Below are 20302 nucleotides of genomic sequence, written 5' to 3' on the forward strand. Positions count from 1 at the left end.
ATATCGTAACAAAGATTGTTTTAATATTAAAAAATTTTTTAAAAAATAATTCAATATCAGTTACAGAAGATACTGTATTAACAATTGTCTCGTTCGCATCCTATCGCTTTGATCGCATCGCATTCGCTGAGCAAAGCATTCAGTATGAGTATGGCGCGTTCAGTGTCGTTTTTTCTTCTATAAGTTATTTTAAATGGTTTTTTATCATCATTCTAAAAGTACTCTTTAGTGGTTTACTAATTATTTTCTATACATATAACTGTATACTATACATAAACTATTTCATGTCTCATTACAATTAGCATAAAACAACCATCCTGTAATATTCAATAACACAAATGCCAAATCTTTATTAGTCAAATCAATCCAAAATAAATAAATTAATGATCCAATTAACTTTATTCTGCGTGATACGTAATAAATAATTAATATGTTTGTGATATTTACATATTCACGCACACAGCCAAGTGCATGGACGCATGCAAACGTGTGTTTGAGTAAAATTTTATATTTCGTACTTAGTTTAAGTACTTATAAAAAAACCAATTAATTATATATAAAAGTTTAATAATCCACGAAAAATGCTACAATCAAAATGTTTATAGAATTTTATGGGCAATTTTTAGATTATTTAGAAATAAAGGATTTCTTTGTTTTATATAATTCCAACAATAAACTGAATTTTTTTCGTATTTTATAACGTAATTTCTAGAAAAGAACATTTTAAAAATATTTTATATTCTTTTAAACTTTAAAAAAGGTTTATTTTTCTATCTTGATACATAAAACAAAAGAAATGAAATGACATCATATAAAACTAAACGTTATATCAAGAAAGTAAACAGGGGAAAAAAAAAAGAATTTTAAAATACAAAATCATTTTATTTATTTAAAAAACAACAAAGTCAAAATTGTCCAGCGAAAAATCAATAAGCACATTTCACTCTTTTTAAAAATTTTACCTTTAACCTAATTTAAAATATAAATATTAATTAATAATATAACATTAAAATAGTGATGTGAATTTTATAAAATAAACGATTAAAATTTGATATTGTAATAGTTTAAAAACGAAAATAAAATACAAAATAGTATGATTTTTAGATAACAGATGGAGTGAGCAATTTCCATCCTTTGATTATCCTCCTCCATGTATCCTCAGCTTCATCTCGTTGTTATAGGTCTGCGACATGTTTCTTCTCTCTTAAATCTATTTTAGTTGTCTCATCAAGAAACAGGTCTCAGACTAAATTGAATCGCTTTCTACGATTTAATTTGGATTGTTGTAGTAAGATTGACATCAATACCAAGAAGAAGATGTCAGAGAAATATCCGTTATTCGATAATAAAGTGGATGTGTTTCGAAAGAAGTACGTCTAGTTGGTAAGTATTTTTTATTTCAAAAAAAGATTTACCATTTTCGTCGTAAAATTATAATAAAATTATTAAAAGAATGTAATTAAAATAAATTTTATTATAGAAGTTTAATCGGGTTTAATATTTTTATATAACTTTAAAGATTAATTTTTAATATCTTATATATAATTTACCTCAAACAGAAATTTTATTTTAATTATAGTCAGCTTATGAATAACATTTGATAAATCCTTCTGATAAATTTCTATTAATATTTTAATATATTCATGTTTTATTAAAAGTAATTACAGTTTGGTGAAAATTATATTATTAGCGATTAAATAACAGCTTTATTAAATTATTTATTAAAAATTTTGATGTACCGAAAAATAAATTTCATAAAACTTTCGTCAGCGATATTAAAAATTCTTAATATAAAAGCTAAATTTACAATCATTCGGTAATGATAAAACTCTATTAAGGATAGTTTATATGCGGCCTTCGAGTTTTCTGAATAGAAAATATTTTTCATGAAAATCGTCAGAAATTTATATGCAAAATATCGGTTTTTTTCTACTTATTTCTTAAAGAATAAACACTTTTTTCCTTAATACTAGATTGAAAATTTATGTTAAAAGTTGAAGACTATTTTTTTAAATAATAATGCTTAATTAAATTTTACCGTTATATATTTAACTAACAAGTATTCTACTATAGTTTCTGATCGTGAAAAATACTTATATTAACGCTATATTATATTTAAAAAAATAAGTTTACCAACAAAATTATTTATTTTTTTTATGAACTTTTATATTCAATACCCAGAAATATCCTTGTTTTATTGACATTGCATGATTATTCGTGATTATGTGTAACGTTCAATCGTGTTTTTCTTCCATTAAAATATCATTATGCAAATAAAGTTATCAGAATAAATCAATTAGAAATATAATTTTTTTTTTCTAAATCCGATTTTTAAATTTAATGCCAATAAATTTCTAAACAACATAATTTAAAAATAAACAAATATCGTTAAGAATTTGTTCACTCGAATATTAAATCTTCAGTTTGTTTTCTTCTTTGATTGGAGAATTGATGCGTTTTGCGAGATTTCTATGCACTTTCTCTTTAATTAAAATATATTTTCATCAAAATATATTGAATATTCCAAGAGATAACTCATTGACCACTGCTTTTATTGTCATCTATCGATTATTTTCTAGTCAATAAATATGGCAGAAAGAATTTATGGAGTTAATGTTCGTTCATCTATTTTATATACTCTGTAGTGTCAGTTACACAACACCAACCCTTCAGTAGGACAGAAAAATAATAGGGTTCTACTTTCATAAATTTATACGAAAAAAAATTATTTCTCTTAATATAAAATACTTACAAATAAAACTTCAAATATTATCTCGTTGTAATTATTATTTACAACGTAACTTGATTTAATTATGCTAATATTTGCAAAATAATTGATATTGTTATATGTATTCCCCCCATAATAGGGGAAAATTTCCCTTGGAAAATAAAATAATGATATATTAGATTAGATTTTACTAATATTTAATCACTTTAATTAAGCATTAATCTTAATTAAGATTTCACTAATTAAGCATCTCCATTATTTGGTATGTGATGTATTTCTAATATAATCGAATAAAATATAAATTACATATCGTAATTTATATGGAATTTAATGGAAATATCGTAAAGATTGTTGGAGTTGTCATATCAACTACATCAGAATTTTATGGAGGAAAAATAGCAAATCGTAAATCAAAATAAACTACATTGTAGATATTGTAAAAATTTTTATATAAATCTCAAAAATTTATCTGTTCTAAAAAAATTTATATTTTAAATGATTCTAAAAAAGAATTATTTAATATCATTAGAATCCTTTTCTTCCAAAAATCGATCGACATTTTAAATGTCTTAATAAAATTTAATTGATAATTAAAGCAAAAGTTTTTAGAAAAATTAATTATTTTTTACAAAATATATATATATAATAAATGTATCCATTTGTTTTACTGATTTTAGTTCTTGTTAATTATCAAATTTGTCTTATTATTAATTTAGAATTATGAAAATAAAATAAAATAAAAAATGTTAATTATTAACTTATTAATTTTAATACGAAACATTAATTTTCATGGTTTAGTATAAACATTTGTCTTTAAAGAAGTTAAATCATCACAAACTGTTGTTATTATAGTGATATCAGCTGATCCTCTTGGAATATTGATTTTAGATTTGCTTTTTTTCTATTAAAATAACATTATAGCAAAAAAACTAATAAATAATTTATTTATTTATTTGCATAGTTTAACATCTATAAATTAAAAAGTCATCAATCATTATAATTGTGAAGTATAAAGACAATCTTGCGCTCAATTGCTCCAATTGCACTAAGTTGTTACTAAAATTGGTTTTAGAATTTATGTAATTTAATTGGCAGAATAAAAAAAAACTCGAATAGCCCATTTGAAATTAATTTCGTTTAAAAAGGAAAAATACGATTGGTTATTTACAGAATTGTTTGCGATGTAATTCAATGTTTCATCAATCAACACGTGGCATTTATAAATAGGAACAATTTAAGAAACACCTTATCTCATTTTAACTTACAAAAATGGAATAAATTATAACTTTAAAAATTTTATAAGGAAACATTATGTTAATGTTATGTTAATAACCAAACAGGTCTGTTATTTTAAAATCATACGAAAGAATACAAATTATATATTATTTTAAATTATTATTATAGTCGCTTTCATTTAAATTATTTTAACGTTTAAAAAAATTATAATTAAGTCAAAATTACCTACTAATTTATATAATCTGCTGTTGATCTGAAGAATTTTTAAGTAAATTCTACACACGATTTAAAGTGTAAGACAGAAATTACTTTTTTTACTTATAAAACCTGGTTGTTTAGAATGCTATATTCATATCGAACAGGAACCGTACTAGCTCACGTTACACTCTATCCTTCTTAGAAAACGTTATTTTTATAAGATTTTTTTAATTTTTATAGCATTAAAAAGGTTTAGATAAGCTAAACCCGAAATAAGTTTGTTTCTTCAAAACTAAATTTATTTTATCTGTTTCTATGCTATGCAATTGATCTATCATATCTTTCTCTATTCAAAATCGTTTACCACCCGTTAACATTATTAAGCATATCTTTAAAATTTCTTAATCTATAACCTTTCCAAGCCTTTTTTAACGGTCTTTTCAAACGTTCTGTTAGAAATCGTTACTTGGGTGAATATCCTAGAACTTTTGGGTATAATATTGATATATAAAAACTATTATCTTAATACAAATACAGCAAGCTTACAAAACTCTATAATAAGAAGTTAAATTAGATTTTTTGTGGTTTTTTAGTATAAAATGAGTTACATCATCATTCCAACTTCATCCATTATAATGGATCTGACTCGAAATGATGCTGCAATATGGATGAGATTAGGTAAAAATACCTGACTGGTAATATCTATTGAAAATCACAAAGGAATTCAAACTCAAATATATCAGATGTCAAGGAAATTATTGAAATTAACAAAAGAGAACATTATGTGATTTTTTTTTTTTTTTTTTAGTTATCAAAATTGGCATGATTCGATTTTTTTAAATAGATAACAAAAGAAACGTGGAGGTAAAGCCATTAACATTTATCACTCCTGAGTCTTCAAGTTTGTTATTGAATATTGAAATTTCAGAAATTGGAAAATTGATTTTCTCGAAATTTGAGACGAAATCACTCTGAAAAAAATAGAGGACATTTATTTCAAAATTATAGGGCATATTACTCAAAATTACATGAAATACAGTATAGGCATGTACAGTACAGTACTACATGATGTTCTATAATGTTATATTACGTGAATTTTAATCTTGGAAACTGCATTATGCTTATTAGCAGTCCCCGGACTTTCCGGATTTATCCGATAATCCGAAGATGGTTCCGAAAATAACACATTTCGCTTCTAACCGACGAAAATGAACATTTTTTTTACATTTTTTGAACCGAAATCAGCAAAAATGCTCGATTTATTAGATTTTCTTGCAATTTTTAAAATACATTCATAATTTTCGGAGAAATACTGTCATGTATGCGGTCCTTGATGCCATTGTAGGTACTAAAAAAACCATTTCCGATTTCAGAACAAAAACAGAGATATTCTGACGTCGTTTTGTTCACGAAGTTGCCAGGTTGAATTATATTATGCCAAATTCAGGATTTTTTTATTTTTAATTGACAAAATAAAAATTATTAGCGTCTTAGGGGTCGTCCATAAATTACGTAAGGTATTTTGGGGTGGGTGGGGGATCAAAGATTTCTTACGATTTCTTACTCAGGGGTAGGGGGTAATAAATCTCGTTTTACGTAATATTCTTATTTTTATTTTTTAATCTCATTGAGTGAAGGAATTTTGAATTTAGCTTTAATTTGGCGGTTTCTATTAAGAATGCTCGTTGTACTAACGCCATCTCCTGTGACGTGATACAATAATAACACTAGCAGACTCACGCTCTACACATTTTTTATCATGGGAGAAAGGCCGTGTGGTGGTTTCTTTCTCTTGTTTTTTATTAGAATAAGTGCATCACTCCTATGGGTGTATAACACTAAGAATATGTAAACCAAAGTACATGATACAAAGTAAACATAAAATTAGTATTCGGCTTTTACTGAAAACTAAAACGTAAAACTAGAAATTATAAATTATAAATAGTCTTTTCTTCCATATATTTTGAACATAATTGTAAAAGCATCAAACAGTGGCTTCTGAACAAGTATGTCAAGTGGATACGGCCTCCTGAAACCAAGCGTAAAGATTTCTAATTTCAGAATAAATCTATCTTGATCGTAAATTGTTTTTTTTTCTATGTGTCTATGTTTTCTGCAGAGCAAAAGCAAGAGACAGTTTCTGTCCGGTTATACATCGCCAAGTAGCTTCTAAAATTACCATGATTAGTAAGAAGTTGAGCAGTAGCAAACGTTAAATCTTTAAATGGTGATGAGAACCTGCATTCAACAGTAGGAAAATAAAGTCTTGTTATTCTGCCAGTTTTACTCTCAACCATTGTTGATTTCACTTTTGCATAGCGTTGTCACGAATATAGGCTAATGTTTAAGGCTGCTACGTGAGAGAGGGATGTGAGTCTAGTCCAGTCAGTGTCCTTTGCAGCTGATATAGCCTCAAAGTCGGCTTTTTTATTTTCAAGTATGCCACTATGGCCAGGAACAAATATAAAAGTTATCTTATTTACAAGATTTTTAATATGGTGCTGGATATACGTGATTTTATTGCTATTGCAATTGGGATTTAATAGAATCACTGACTGAGAATCACTGTAAATGTTGATAGACAGAGTTTTGTTTGATATTGAAGTGGCCCACTGAACAGCTTGGTAGACCGCATCTTTAGTTTGATAGATACAGATACCCCCACATATTTCTATCTTCTAACATATTTTGGGCAAAATATGCCAGTTTGAAGGAATATACAGATACTTAAGCCGACATGAAGAGGGCTTAATATCTACACAGATATAGATATGTCTGTGTACATTTTAATGTCTGCATGGTTATCCATGGAGGATGCAGATGACACCAAATGTACCCTGGGAATAACCTTGTTTACAGAGTGATGATCAGAGATAGTAGGGTAATTGCAATGTGGTAGCATATGAACAGCCGTAGATAGGAATAGAGACCGTTGTTGAGCCTTGATGTTTGTAGTTCTGACGTAGTAGTTTAGAATCTTTCTGCGATACATTGTGGCAAAGGAAGGAGCTCTACTAATATCAGAGAGGCATTAGTAGAAACAGTTCTGTAGCACTTTGAAATTCTGATGGCAAACTGTCTTTGAAAAGTAATTTAATTAATTTACTTGCTACTGAATTTTTACTAGTTACATACATGATTCCAGCTAGAGCCGCATAAAGTAGCATTGGTTGTATTGCCCCATTATATAGAGTTTCACAAGTTTTATGATTTAGTCCCCAGGTGTACACCTAGCACATTTTATCAGCATGTAGTTTATTTTCTTGGCCTTAGCCAAGATGTAATCAATATGGTAACGGATGTGGTTTGTCTCTATTCTCTCTTGTTTTATTTTGTATGAAGTTTCTGTTTACACGTGACAGATCGACTAGCACTAGCTAGTCGATCTGTCACGTGTAAACAGAAAGTTTTTTCCGTCCTTTCGTGAAAATTAAAATTAATATAAAAATGAATATTATGACGTTGAATAATGATGATAATAATAAAAAGATTGTTAATAATTAAAAAATAAAGTTCTTAAAATAAATTGTTTATTCGAATTCATTACATATTTTTATTTTTAAATTTATTCACATAGTCTTTTATAAATAATAGTACATATTAATTAACTAATTAATAATTATATATTTTGGACCTGAACTTTGAAATAAAAAAAATTTTTGTTAAAATCTTTTTAGAAAATTATGCCTAAATATTACGTAAGATAGGGAAGGGGAGGGGGGATCAAAGATTATATTACGGTTTCTTACGCAGGGGTGGGTGAGGGTCTAGAATGATCGAAATAGCCCTTACGTAATTTATGGACGGCTCTAAAGAAATCACATTTTGAAGATCATGTGCGTTCTGCAAGACACATGCAAGCAGCACGTCGACAGGATCGAACATCCCAGATGCTGCTCACAAAAATGGAATCTCACGATCAAGAAAATATATTTTCTTAGATACTGCCAGTGGTGATATTCGGCGGGTTCGCACAGGTTCGGCCGAACCCGTTGTTAAAATTTTCAGTTTTCCGAGCGGGTTCGCCCGAACCCGTTGTTAAAGTTTTCCGAACGGGTTCGCTCGAACCCGTTGTTAAAATTTTCAGTTTCCCGAACCTTGTTAAACACACGGAACATTTCTCAGTGGGTTTGTTTTTTTTAAAAAAATATATTAAAATATGCGTATTATACTCTGTAATACTACTAAACTAGGGCCTTATACCCCGTTTGCACCGAGCATTTCAATCTAGATTGTGAGCAAGGTCAGGGAGTATGTCGTGGTGCGATCTCTCTCGACCGTTTCAATCGAGGTTTAATCGCGATCGATTCAAGAGTGTTCTTGAAAGTAGATCCAGTCATAAGAGAGATCCCAGAATGCCACGCGCGCGAGACAAGATGGCTGTGGAACACGTGTCGGGCTATGGACAGCGAAAGAAAAAGTATAATGTATCTCGAGAGATGATGACATGTGCCTATTTCTAGAAGCGCCATATTGCGGTAAAGAATTTCTCTGCCTTAAAAAAAAAAAAAAAAAAAAAAAAAAAAGGTCGACAGCCCTAAAATACTATTGTTACCTGGCCTTCTCCCATGGCTCGTTACGTTCTAAATACGCCACTGATTGTTAGATATATGGTTGCAAGAAAAGGTATTGTATTTATTTCTAGCCAAAACTTCCATTTCGTTTGTCGGTGATTGTCAGGGAAAAATTTTCTGCTAGCGAACCCCTTGTTAAATATTTCGAATATCACCACTGGATACAGCAAGAACTCTTATAGGATATAATAAAGAATTGCATAAACTGAAGTATCCCTTGTTCAGGAAGTACTTAGAAAAATAAGCAAAATCTTCCCGATGAATCAACACAGCAGAAAAATTATCTTCCACGTGTTCACCATAAAGTGCTTGAAGAAATCCGCAAAGAAATTAGTGACAATGCTACATGGTTTGCTGTAGATGAAACTACAGACTCATATGGACGATATGTTGCTTCTATGATAGCGTAATCTTTTTTGTCAACTTTTCCTATTAAAATTCATCTTTTATGCAAATTTCTGGAGAGGCGATAGCAAGATTTGTTCAGGAAGGTCTAATGTAATTCTGGCAAGATAAATTTCTTCAGAATACTGAAAAAGTTCTCGTCATGCTTACAGACTGCATAGCATACATGAAGGCTGCTGCCCACATTTTGAAGCCTTTTTTATATAATCTGATTCACGTAGCTTGCCTGAATCACGCATTACATCTTCTGGCCGTTTACATTTTAAAGATGTAAACGCCCTCATTTGTTCCAGCAAGAAACTACTTGAAAAGGCACCAATGCGAGCTTCTGTGTATCGTGAGCGTCTGCCAGCTACTCCTTTGCCACCCACTCCTATAGTTACGTGATGGGGCACATAGATAAAAGCGGCAGTATTCTACGCGGAACATTTAAGTAACTTTCAAAGTTTTATCGATGAACTAGATGAATTAGAAAGTTCTTCCATTGTAGAGGATTAAGGAAGCTTTGGAGAATCCACACATAACCGCTTCTTGGTTTACATCTGCGCCCATTTGTTAAATCTTCCGGATATCATTGACGCATTAGAAGCAAGAGAGTTGTCACTTGAAGAATCGCTAAAAATTTTCAAACAGCAGAGGATTCTATACAAAACCTTCCTGGTGTGTGTGGAGACAAACTTCGCATGAAGCTAACGGCGCTTTTAGAGAAGAATAGAGGTTTTTCTGTGCTTCGCAAAGTTAATAGCCGTCTAGTCGGAGATCCCTGAAGATGTAGGGCTTGCCAATGTACAGGACTGTACCTTTACTGAAATACTGTCCCGTGATCGGTCGAGGCCAAGAGAAGTTTTCCATTGTATAAAAACATTCTCACTGACCGTCGACACCGTCTGACAGAAGAAATATTAATAGATTTCTTGTATGTGCATGGTCATATTCAAACAGTTTATAATATTGTATACTACATTAATTAATAAACAGATAACTGAAGAAAATTTGATAGTTTTGTTTTATTTTTATCATCATCATTTCTTTGTTCCGAAACTAGATCCGAAAACACGATCTTTTCGATCCGAAAAATCCGGGGCTTAGTAATATTTTGCACGTGTTACAATGAAAACATTGCATCTTCAAAAAGAGTTAGTTTATTATTATTTATTAGCCCAAATACATTAATTTTGTAAAAAAACTATTTTTTTTTGTTTTGTTTTACATAAGCCTATTGTAAATTTCTTAAATTTTTACTCTTGGAATGATCAGTCTTCACTCCAACAGACAAATATCTTTTTGTTCAGAAATCTATCTGTGCCTTCTCCAAGTTCCATCATTTGAAACTCTTAAATCTAAAGCCTTTTTTTTTTATTTTTCACAAAATCGGCAATTCTGACATTCACATTCTTTAATTGTGTGCTGACATTATTAACAATTTTATTTACAGTTTGCGGAGAGGGACAAGCTGCAGGGGTATTCTACCCCCTGCAGCTTGTTCCTCTTTCATATTTTGAATTTCACATCCCTTCTGGAAACGTTAATTTGCTTTCTTTATAAGTTCCTGGCATTGTAACTTTTCTTGAAGATCATCTCGTTCTTTTAACAGTTTATTTTCTGCCTCCCTGGCTTCCGCCTTCCTTTTGTGCATTTATTTTCTACTCCCTTCTTTTGTTCTTTCTCATTACTTTCTTACATTAATTGCGTGCATCTCTAGCAGCTTTTAGCAAAAGTGGAACGTTGATTGAATTCTTGTTCATCGGTACCACATCGTTGATAGTACGTAGTCCATTGATTGTTTCGATTAAAATTTTTTAAAATATATCATTATTAAAAGAGACGCCTTTCAACATCTGCCAGTCCATGGTAAATTATTAATGCTGTTTTCACAAGCTTTTCTAGCTTGGATCAGTCATCTTTTTAAGTACTGTGACCAATAAACAAACTCTCTGGAGTTTCACAAAGTGTTTCTCATTTTCATTCAGCCCTCCTTCCAAAATGTGATTTTCTTCTTTTTTTTTAATACTGTTATCAATAATTTAACATTTCCATTCGAAAACAATAATATCACTTATTTCTCGAAATCACCTGTGGCAACTTTTTTGCGGGTTTTTTAGTTGTAAGAGGAATATTTTCTGTTCATACTAATAAATAGAGACACTGAAGTGTTTGCAGCAATATATTGTTGAGAGGTAAACGTTGTATAAGATATCTTATAAAGACACAAAATATTAGTATAAAATGCCAAAGCTGCAAGAGTCTGCAACAGCCCTCTTTGCTGATCTCATTCAGACACCCACCAACCAATCACTTTTTGGAACCATTCAACGGAAATAAGAATATGCTTAATCACTACGGTAGATATTTTGTGTGAAATTTCAATAAAAAATAAAGTACTCAAGAAAGTCTAATTTGTAAAAACATGTTACGATAACTAAAATGGATAGTAAAACAACCACACTTTTAGAGATGCTACAGTTTGTTTCCATGAAGACTATTCAGAAACACTGGAGCGGCAGCTTTCTGTTGTTACTAGCAGCGTACTTGAAGCTGGAGGTGGCTTCACTGTAGAACAAACTGCCACATTGTGAGGGGAAGAAAGTTTGTTTTTCTGTTGAAATCGACGTTAGATAAGAGAAGGCAAAGATAAAGAATAACATAAAAACAATGAAGAAAACATTCGGTTAGGTTTAATATTTGGATTCACGAGTTCTAACATAAAAAAAAATCTCACGATGTATAAATTTTTTGCTCGAAATCCTACAGAAGCCAAAAATTTACATCAAAAGTTGGGTTTTGATAAGTTGTGATCTCTATAGGCAGCGCTTTTCATTATTCTTCTGTTTTAACAAATAAAAATAAGGTCTCTTTCGCGATTTTTTAGAAGAAATTAAATACGTAAAATGCTTCTTTATTAATAAAAAGCCGTCTTAAAGATTTTATTTTCTGTTAGTAAAAATAACATTAATTTTCATAGGGATAGGAACCACTACAGGTTCCCACCTCTAGGCCTGGGGGGAAATCCTTAGCTCCTTGAACATCTCTCTAGAAGCGAAATTATCACGGAAGCAGACATCACATCTTTATAGGACAAACAAAATTTATAGAAATAATAGATTATAGTACACACTTCAAAAATATAGGACAGATGCACACTGTTTATATTTTCTATATTATAAGCATTATGAAAAATTTTAGGAGACAATTCCTTTCCAAATATTTAATCAAACACATAATTATTTTCCTTGACTCTAGATAACAAACTATCGAACATCATATTTTTTTTTTTTTTTTTTACCTTTTAACTTATTACTACGAACTTAAACCATTGTACTGCGTCATTAACAACGATTACCGGAAGAATGAATGTGCTTATTAGCTTATGAGATGACTTCGCTAGCAGAAATTTCATTGTCTGCTTAATAAGTATAAAGCAAAGATAACGAGTTAGGTTTTTTTTCTGTATTATTCTGCTATAATGCAATTCTTAACAAAAATTTAAAAAATTTTTAATAGTAAACCGATAAAGAAATTTTTAATTAATTTCAATTTTTAAATTAAACGAGGACTTAAAGATTGTAACTTAAAATATAATGGAAAGTAGGATTTAAACACCAGGAATTATGATTTATAACATTAATTATTTTTAAACTTTTGGGCATTACGGCCTTTTTCATGCCATAGTGCCAAATACACAGTGGGGTTATTGAATGATTATGATTTTTAGTTTAGTTTGATGAGATAAAGCAGCAACACTTGGGCGATCTGCTAAGGAAGTGGATGCTTCCCAGCAGAACTTTCTATGGGAAACTAGCCTCCTGTTTATGCGTTAATATTTTTTTTAAAAAAAAAAAAAAAAAAAAAAAAAGAGATTCTTAAAGATCGCATCGTAACGAAGTTAAATACAATGTTACTTAAGCGTTACTTTTTTAGTTTGAAATGTTATAAAAATTAAGTGAAAAGTTGGAGAAATGTATTGACGCAATGAAGTTTCTGCTTGAAAAACTGCCTAGTAATAATTTATAAAATATGTAGCCTATATTCATTTTTACATATTTGCATGATTTATTTACGTCGGTAATAACCATTGGTTATTAAGTTTGCATTATCATACAAATTTCGTTTTGTGAAGAATTATAGCAAACTTCATAGAAATACTGTGTCGAAAGGCCTAATTGTAATATAAAATAGTATACAATTTATAAATTATAGTTAACATATAAAATAATTTTTCGAGTTGATACTCTCTTATTCTGAATTGTATTAAGCAGAAACAACATGAAACGATTTCCAGTTCATAACTCCGTTGTGATGAAATTTTTAGTATAATGAGTATTTTCTATCAATAGTTAATCAATCTAGAAAACAGTTTCGTTACGAAAATTTGAAAATATATCATCATAATTATTATTTTTGGCGTAATTTTGTCGCAATGTTCAAAACCCACAGCTGCCATACGGCAAATAATGTCCTCAAAATTAGCATCAATAAACACCTGGATAAATTATCTAACAATTCTACCTGTGTATTGATTTTTCTTAAACCAAGTTTTCAAAATATATTTTAAATTCAAAACTAAAATAATAATAATAATAATTATTATTATTATAAGGGCTGTCCATAAATTACGTCCACATTGTTCTTGAAATTTTTACTCCCCCTCCCCTCTTCGGACGTCCATTGAAGTTCAACCTCTCCTCTCTCCCTTGTCTGACTTTGTCCAACTTGTCATAACTCCTCCCCCTATCAGTATTAAGGATAGCCCTAAGTCATGAACGTTTCACAATTACAAAATGCTTAGTCATAAAAAAGTTAATTTAAAACATTTTGTTAAATATTTAGATTCAATCAAATGAAAGTAAACAGTATGAAATTAGGCGAAATTTCTCTCTCTGTTTTCCGTTTAATTTTTAAAAATGAAAGATAATCAATAGAAAAATACTGTGCCAAATTTCTCTTTATTAAAAACCCATTAAAATAGTTATCCATTTCAAATTTACATTATTAATCACCAGACAATATTTTGTATTTCTAATTTGATTTAAATTTTTTATATTTAAAATTATCACTAATTATCTCCAGCAGGACATTACATAATTTCTAAATTTAGCTGAGAGATTTTTAAAGAATTTCTTCTTTGTATTAAGTTTGTTTGCTTCTTATACAATATATTTAATAAACTTACATTCTAAAAATATTTAGTTTTTATCACCCTTCACAAATGAACTTTCTCAAATTACTCCTAACTCCACTAATTTACTCTACATTCCTGGATATAAACAAAAATTTTCTACACATTTCTAATTGTTAGTTTTAAAATTCATAAAGTAATTTAACCAAATTGAAAATTATAGGCAGATAATGAAGTGTGTGTCCAAAACTTTCAATATTGTCTCATTTTTTTCAAAATTCTCAACAGTTTGTTTAAAAAAACCCTAATTAGTAATATAATTCATAAAAACAATACTTGCTCCATTTTCAGTGAATATTAATTAAGAAAATTATTATTAAGAAGTAAATATTTTCCATTTATTTATATAATGTGATAGAAATACAAAATTTCCAAAAATAATAGAATAATAAATATGACATTAACATATAATACAAACTTACAAAATTGTATAAAACACTTTTGTTATTATATTATTTATCAATGAAACTAATATTACTGATTATAATATGATTATTTTGATGTTAAAATTGTCAGATTTTCAGCTTACAAGATTACATGTCTGTAATTGATAGTACTTCAATATTGGAATGAAATTACCAACATGTTTTTATTTCTTAATATTGAAATTAAATTAAATAAGTTAAATAAAATATGTAGAAAATATAATTTTAATTATAGTAATTAATAAAACACATTATTTTGATGCAGTAAAATCAATGTATTTGAAACTTTGTGAAATGACTGCAAGAACAATTTCACAATATTAAATTAAAATAAAATCAAAATTACCGACTCTCAGATTTCTCATTCTTATTTTATTTTTTCAGATACCAATTTGAGCCATTATGGTAAAAAATAATTGAGGGGATGATTGGTGAACAAGATATAACCTGTGATTCACTGAAGGTATCTTGCATAGTAAGGTCTCCGAGCCACGAGTCGTTTGCTACAGATTTGTCACTGATGTCTTTATCAAGTTTGGGCTCAGATTTAGGTTTAGTCAAGGAAAAGAGTATAAGAAATGGAGGAGAAGGAGAAAACCTGAGAAGAAGTCCCAGAATGATGGAAGGAGGAATAGGAGGATGGGCTTCAACTAAAGGAAGTAAAATTTTTAAGGGAAACTTCCTTCAGGTACCATCAGAATATGGAGATAAAAACTGGCATAAGGGACATGAGACATTGTTTGAAGAAGAATCAGAAGTAATTAAAAATTGTGGTGCTTTATCATCTGTCCTTGGATTAATGAAGAGTTTTAGTACTAGTGATATTGTAAACTGTTCTTTAAATGAGAGTGAAAATCTTAGACTGACTGTATCAGAAATAGCTCTATGTAGTTGGAGTAGATATCAACTACCACATGGAAAATTAGAATATGCATCTAGATCTTGTTCTACATGGGTTGCTGTTGGAGACATGAATTCAATTTCCCAATTACCTTCTCCACAAACCCAACCTGGTTCCATAGGAGAATCACCAGCTATAACGGCAGCCGAATTAATCAGGTCGGTTAATAAAAAAGTCCGTCAATTGTATATAAAAAGAAGAGTTCTTTCTACATACAAAGCTCTAGAAAGACTCACTCAAAGCCAATTGAGTTTGGATTCGGCCTCACATCCGACACTTCCAAATGTTCCTCAGGTACAGATTTCCACTGAATTAGACACTAGCATCCGCAACGAAGTTGATATCGCATCAATTGGATTCAAAGGCAATGCTAAAACTTTAACATTGACTGTAAAGGATATAGAAAGACAAAGAGGAAAACCACTTTCCAAATATCAAAGAAATATGATGATTTTTAATTGGTTACAGAGTTTGGATGAAAATGCATTTGACAAATTGTCATAAATTTATTACAATACAAAGGAAGACAATTTACAATTTGATATTGTAATTGTAATGATAGCTATAATTAATAACTCTACAGATTTTATCTAACATTCTTTATTCATAAAGTGAGAATGTGACATTTCAATAATACATATTTATAGAAACTATAATATCATTGTAATGTTTTCATAAATATAAAATTTATAGTTGAATTACTTAAGCAGTAATCCGCAGAATATATGAATTGACAGTGACCAATAAAATGTCCAAATTTTAAATTGGACTTATTCATATATCATATTCAATTTGATACATAATTAATGGTGGATTTTAAGAGATTGACTGAATATAATTATCTAAGGTTATTGTTTAAGTATGTCATGTATCTAAGAATATTGTTTAAGTAATCAGACTATGAAGTAAGTACAGTATTTGAAATTATTAAAGTCAATTGTTGATTATTCAAGGCTAGAGTTATGTCAAAGTATGTTAATTATCCCAAATTTCAAATTCAAATCATCAAAAGTACCAAATACAAACATGCTCAAAACACATGAATCAGATATATTAAATAATTAAGTAAATTATTTTCTGATAATGTAAGTCATTACTGCTTTCATCAAGCATTTAATATAGAAAAAATGACATTTAAGTCCATGAATCCATAAAATGCCCATAACTGATAAGGAGTTAGTTCAATCATAATTATACATTAAGCATTTATTGATATTATAAAACAATATTTTAATAAAATTTTGAATTAAAAAAATTTTAAACTAGTATTAATAAAGCAAAATTTATAAAAAATGAAATTCAGTTTTTATGAAAAGTTTTATTAATAAATTATAAAAAATTAATTATGTCGGAAAATTAAGTTTTGTTTGTTAAATTTTTATGACTATATATAAAAAACTTTTTTAAGAGTTATATTGGTTTTTTATCATGATTTGGGCAAGTCTGTAATTAGTTTTCTAAGAGTTCTTTATAAAAAGTATTAAAATTTTAATAAAATAAATATTTTAATCAAAGTTATTGCAAAATTGTTTTATTATTTTTAGTAAATGAATTTAATATTGAAGAATAATGACATTTAGTGCAAGAGTAATCAATTTAATAGAATTTTGTAGTTTTGGGAATTAGTTCATTTTTATACATTTTGGTACAAACAGGATTTTAAGAAGTTAGATATTACTTTTAGAAGTTACGTGCTCATAATATCAAATTATAAGCACATATTGTAAAATTAGAATGAATACTGAAGAGGCAATACTCACAAAAATATATCAATAATTTATATATTTAAGTTGAAACATTTTAACAACAACAATTGTAAAAATTTGCAATTAAAATCTGTAATACAGACTTTGATAAACTTTTCTTATATAATTTTATTTTCTCAAACATTATTTTTCTTTTAATTCTATACACAAGAAAAATTTAGTCTTTCATTGTAAATTGAATCACAATATCATCAATTTATTCATATTATTTCCAGAGAAAAATAAGTTTTGATATATAAAGTTATTTGCAATTAGTTACATGATAGCAATATTGTCATAAAAAATTACTTATTGAAGATGTCCTGCTAATGTCTTTTTGCATTATTTATGTAAAAAAACTTCATCAGATACAACAAAGTAACCATTTGTAAACAAAATTCATTTACAGAACATTTTCAAAATTAATATTATTTTCTGAAGTAAATAATATGAAATTTGTAAATTTTCTATTTAAAAACTCTCTCTTAAGTTAATTAATTTGTTGTATCTGATAAAAGTTTCTATGTCAATAACAAAAAAATTACAAAAAATCATTTCATTTTGTGGTGAATAATTTTATTTTAAAGATATTACTGAAATAGAAATAACTGATTATTTTTTATATTATGTCAATATTTATTAATAAAATATTGTAAAATTTAAAAAAAATCAAAAATGTATTAATTTTTTAAATATCTAGACTTTATACAGAAAAAAAAAAACATTTTGAATTCCCAAAATATGTCTAATGATTCCAAAATGGACATTTTAATTAGTAAATGCTAATTTGCTGTTGAATATTTAAATTATAAGAATTTATTTTCATTAATAATTTAAATATTGCTTAGTTAAAAATTTATTTATTGAAAACTTTTACCAGAGTTTGATACTTCAATACTTTTTAGGTAATTTTAATTATATACATTTTTTTATTGTTATAAGAAATAAAAATTTATTAAATTCAAATTTAAATCTGTATGATATTTATAAATTGTTTTAGAAAAATTTTAATATTGAAAAAATTTGTATTTTATTTAAATATTTAATTTTAATATGTTTTGCTATTACATATCTAGTACATTTTAATAAAATATTGTAAATGAAATAATCAATTGTACTTAATACATGATTTCAATGTTTTTCAGAGTTGTTATAAATGTTGTTATAATGTGTTGTTTTTCTGAATGCTAAATTAAACCATGATTATATTATACTTTTGGTTTTATAATTTTTAATATCTGACATGCTTAACTGCAGTTATATTCTATTTAGTATCATGAAAGCAAACTACTGTATAATAATTTAGAAAATATAAAAATTTAATTAATAATTCAGTGATTTGTTAGATTTAAAACAAAAGAAGGTAAAAGAAAGTTAAAAATAACTTCAGTAAAAATGATCTAAACTGTAGATATTGACAGATCCAAGTGATCTGTCAGATGATCTGCATATGCTAAAGCAGCGATTCCCACCCAGGGTATGCCAGAGATTGTTTAGGGGTACAGAACAAACAGTTACGTTTTTCAGCCTGCTTCACAGGCCATCTTCAGGCTTGGAATACATTTGAAATTAAAATATATTTTTAATTTCAAATGTATTCCAAGCCTGAAGATGGCCTGTGAAGCAGGCTGAAAACGTTTGTTTGTTTGTTGCAAATAAATATATTTTTTATAAACAAAAGAAGGTAAAAGAAAGTTAAAAATAACTTCAGTAAAAATGATCTAAACTGTAGATATTGACAGATCCAAGTGATCTGTCAGATGATCTGCATATGCTAAAGCAGCGATTCCCACCCAGGGTATGCCAGAGGTTGTTTAGGGGTACAGAAAAAAGTTAGTTATTATGGCAGAAAAAATAATATATTATGTATCACAAATTAATAGTATTAAAAAATTATTAGGTAAAAAATGTTCCTTGTAACAATCACAAACTTTATTATACATTTCAAAATGCAAAAATATAAATAAAAACTTATGCTGCCGATTGTACAATGCAACAGATCAATAAATGTTGCGTAGTCGGTCAATGTAGTGGGGACACCATTATGCGTGATTAGTGATTATGCTACAAACTTTTGATGGTGGAGTCTGTTATTATTATTATTATTATCTCTCAACAACATCCCCACGTGTTGTTTCAAAAAAGTATTTTTTATTGTTAGCAAGGAAAAAGAATAGCTAGTTTCTCCAGATTTTCTCTACAAGCAGTAATTTTTTTCATTATTTATTCAGTATTTTTATTAATATTTTATTGACAAGACCGTGTCTTGTTTATAAAATCATTCTGCCTGCTGTGTTACCAGCATAGAGGTATGAAGGACTACATGTCAGAAGTTGCAATTTGGCACAGAGTATTAAGTGTCCAAATCATGCATGCATAAAAAAGCTAGAGTTGTAGGTACTCAGGGAACCAAGAACCGAGTCAAAATAAAATTGAAAATGGCAACACACTCTACAAATAGGAAGTGCGCAAGATTTGCACATGCGTTGCTCGTTGGAAAGTTGGAAATGCCATGGGGATACACTAATGAAAAAAGATTGGAAACCGCTATGCTAAAGACTTACTATTTAGTTTCAGTAAATATTATGAAATTGAGTGATCTAATTTAATCACTACACATATTATGCATTTCTTTTTTAATAAAAATTAAGATATAACACTGCTAATTATGATTACTTTAAAAATAAATACTTATTTTTAATCAATAACTTAAATAAAAAAATTACTCTACATGAAAGAAACAGATTTGAGGTTTTCTTAAAACACAAAATACCATTGTTTCATAAAATTTAATAATTTTTTTTTTCATTTACTTAATAACTATGCTTATTAAATTCATTTATTTTAAAATTATCCTACATTTTATTTTAATTAAATCAAATAATGAGAAATATTATTTAAATGTTTATTCTTA

At 28.2% G+C, this 20302-nt stretch overlaps 1 protein-coding gene across 1 annotated transcript; it reads left to right on the plus strand.

The window, feature by feature from the left end:
* Positions 1 to 1144: 1144 nt before the first annotated feature.
* Positions 1145 to 17376, plus strand: LOC136985382 (uncharacterized). The gene is made up of 2 exons (XM_067282654.1): positions 1145 to 1383; positions 15127 to 17376. The coding sequence occupies exon 2, from the start codon at positions 15167 to 15169 to the stop codon at positions 16145 to 16147; it is 981 nt and encodes a 326-aa protein (XP_067138755.1). The 5' UTR covers positions 1145 to 1383; positions 15127 to 15166; the 3' UTR covers positions 16148 to 17376.
* Positions 17377 to 20302: the final 2926 nt, after the last annotated feature.

This window comes from Centruroides vittatus, unplaced genomic scaffold (assembly GCF_030686945.1).
Source record: "Centruroides vittatus isolate TY-2023 unplaced genomic scaffold, ASM3068694v2 contig_963, whole genome shotgun sequence".
Taxonomy (NCBI): Eukaryota; Metazoa; Arthropoda; class Arachnida; order Scorpiones; family Buthidae; genus Centruroides; species Centruroides vittatus.

What these genes read in the sequence shown, in the direction of transcription:
- LOC136985382 (XM_067282654.1), top strand. Translation starts at nt 15,167, where the DNA reads ATGATTGGTGAACAAGATATAACCTGTGATTCACTGAAGGTATCTTGC.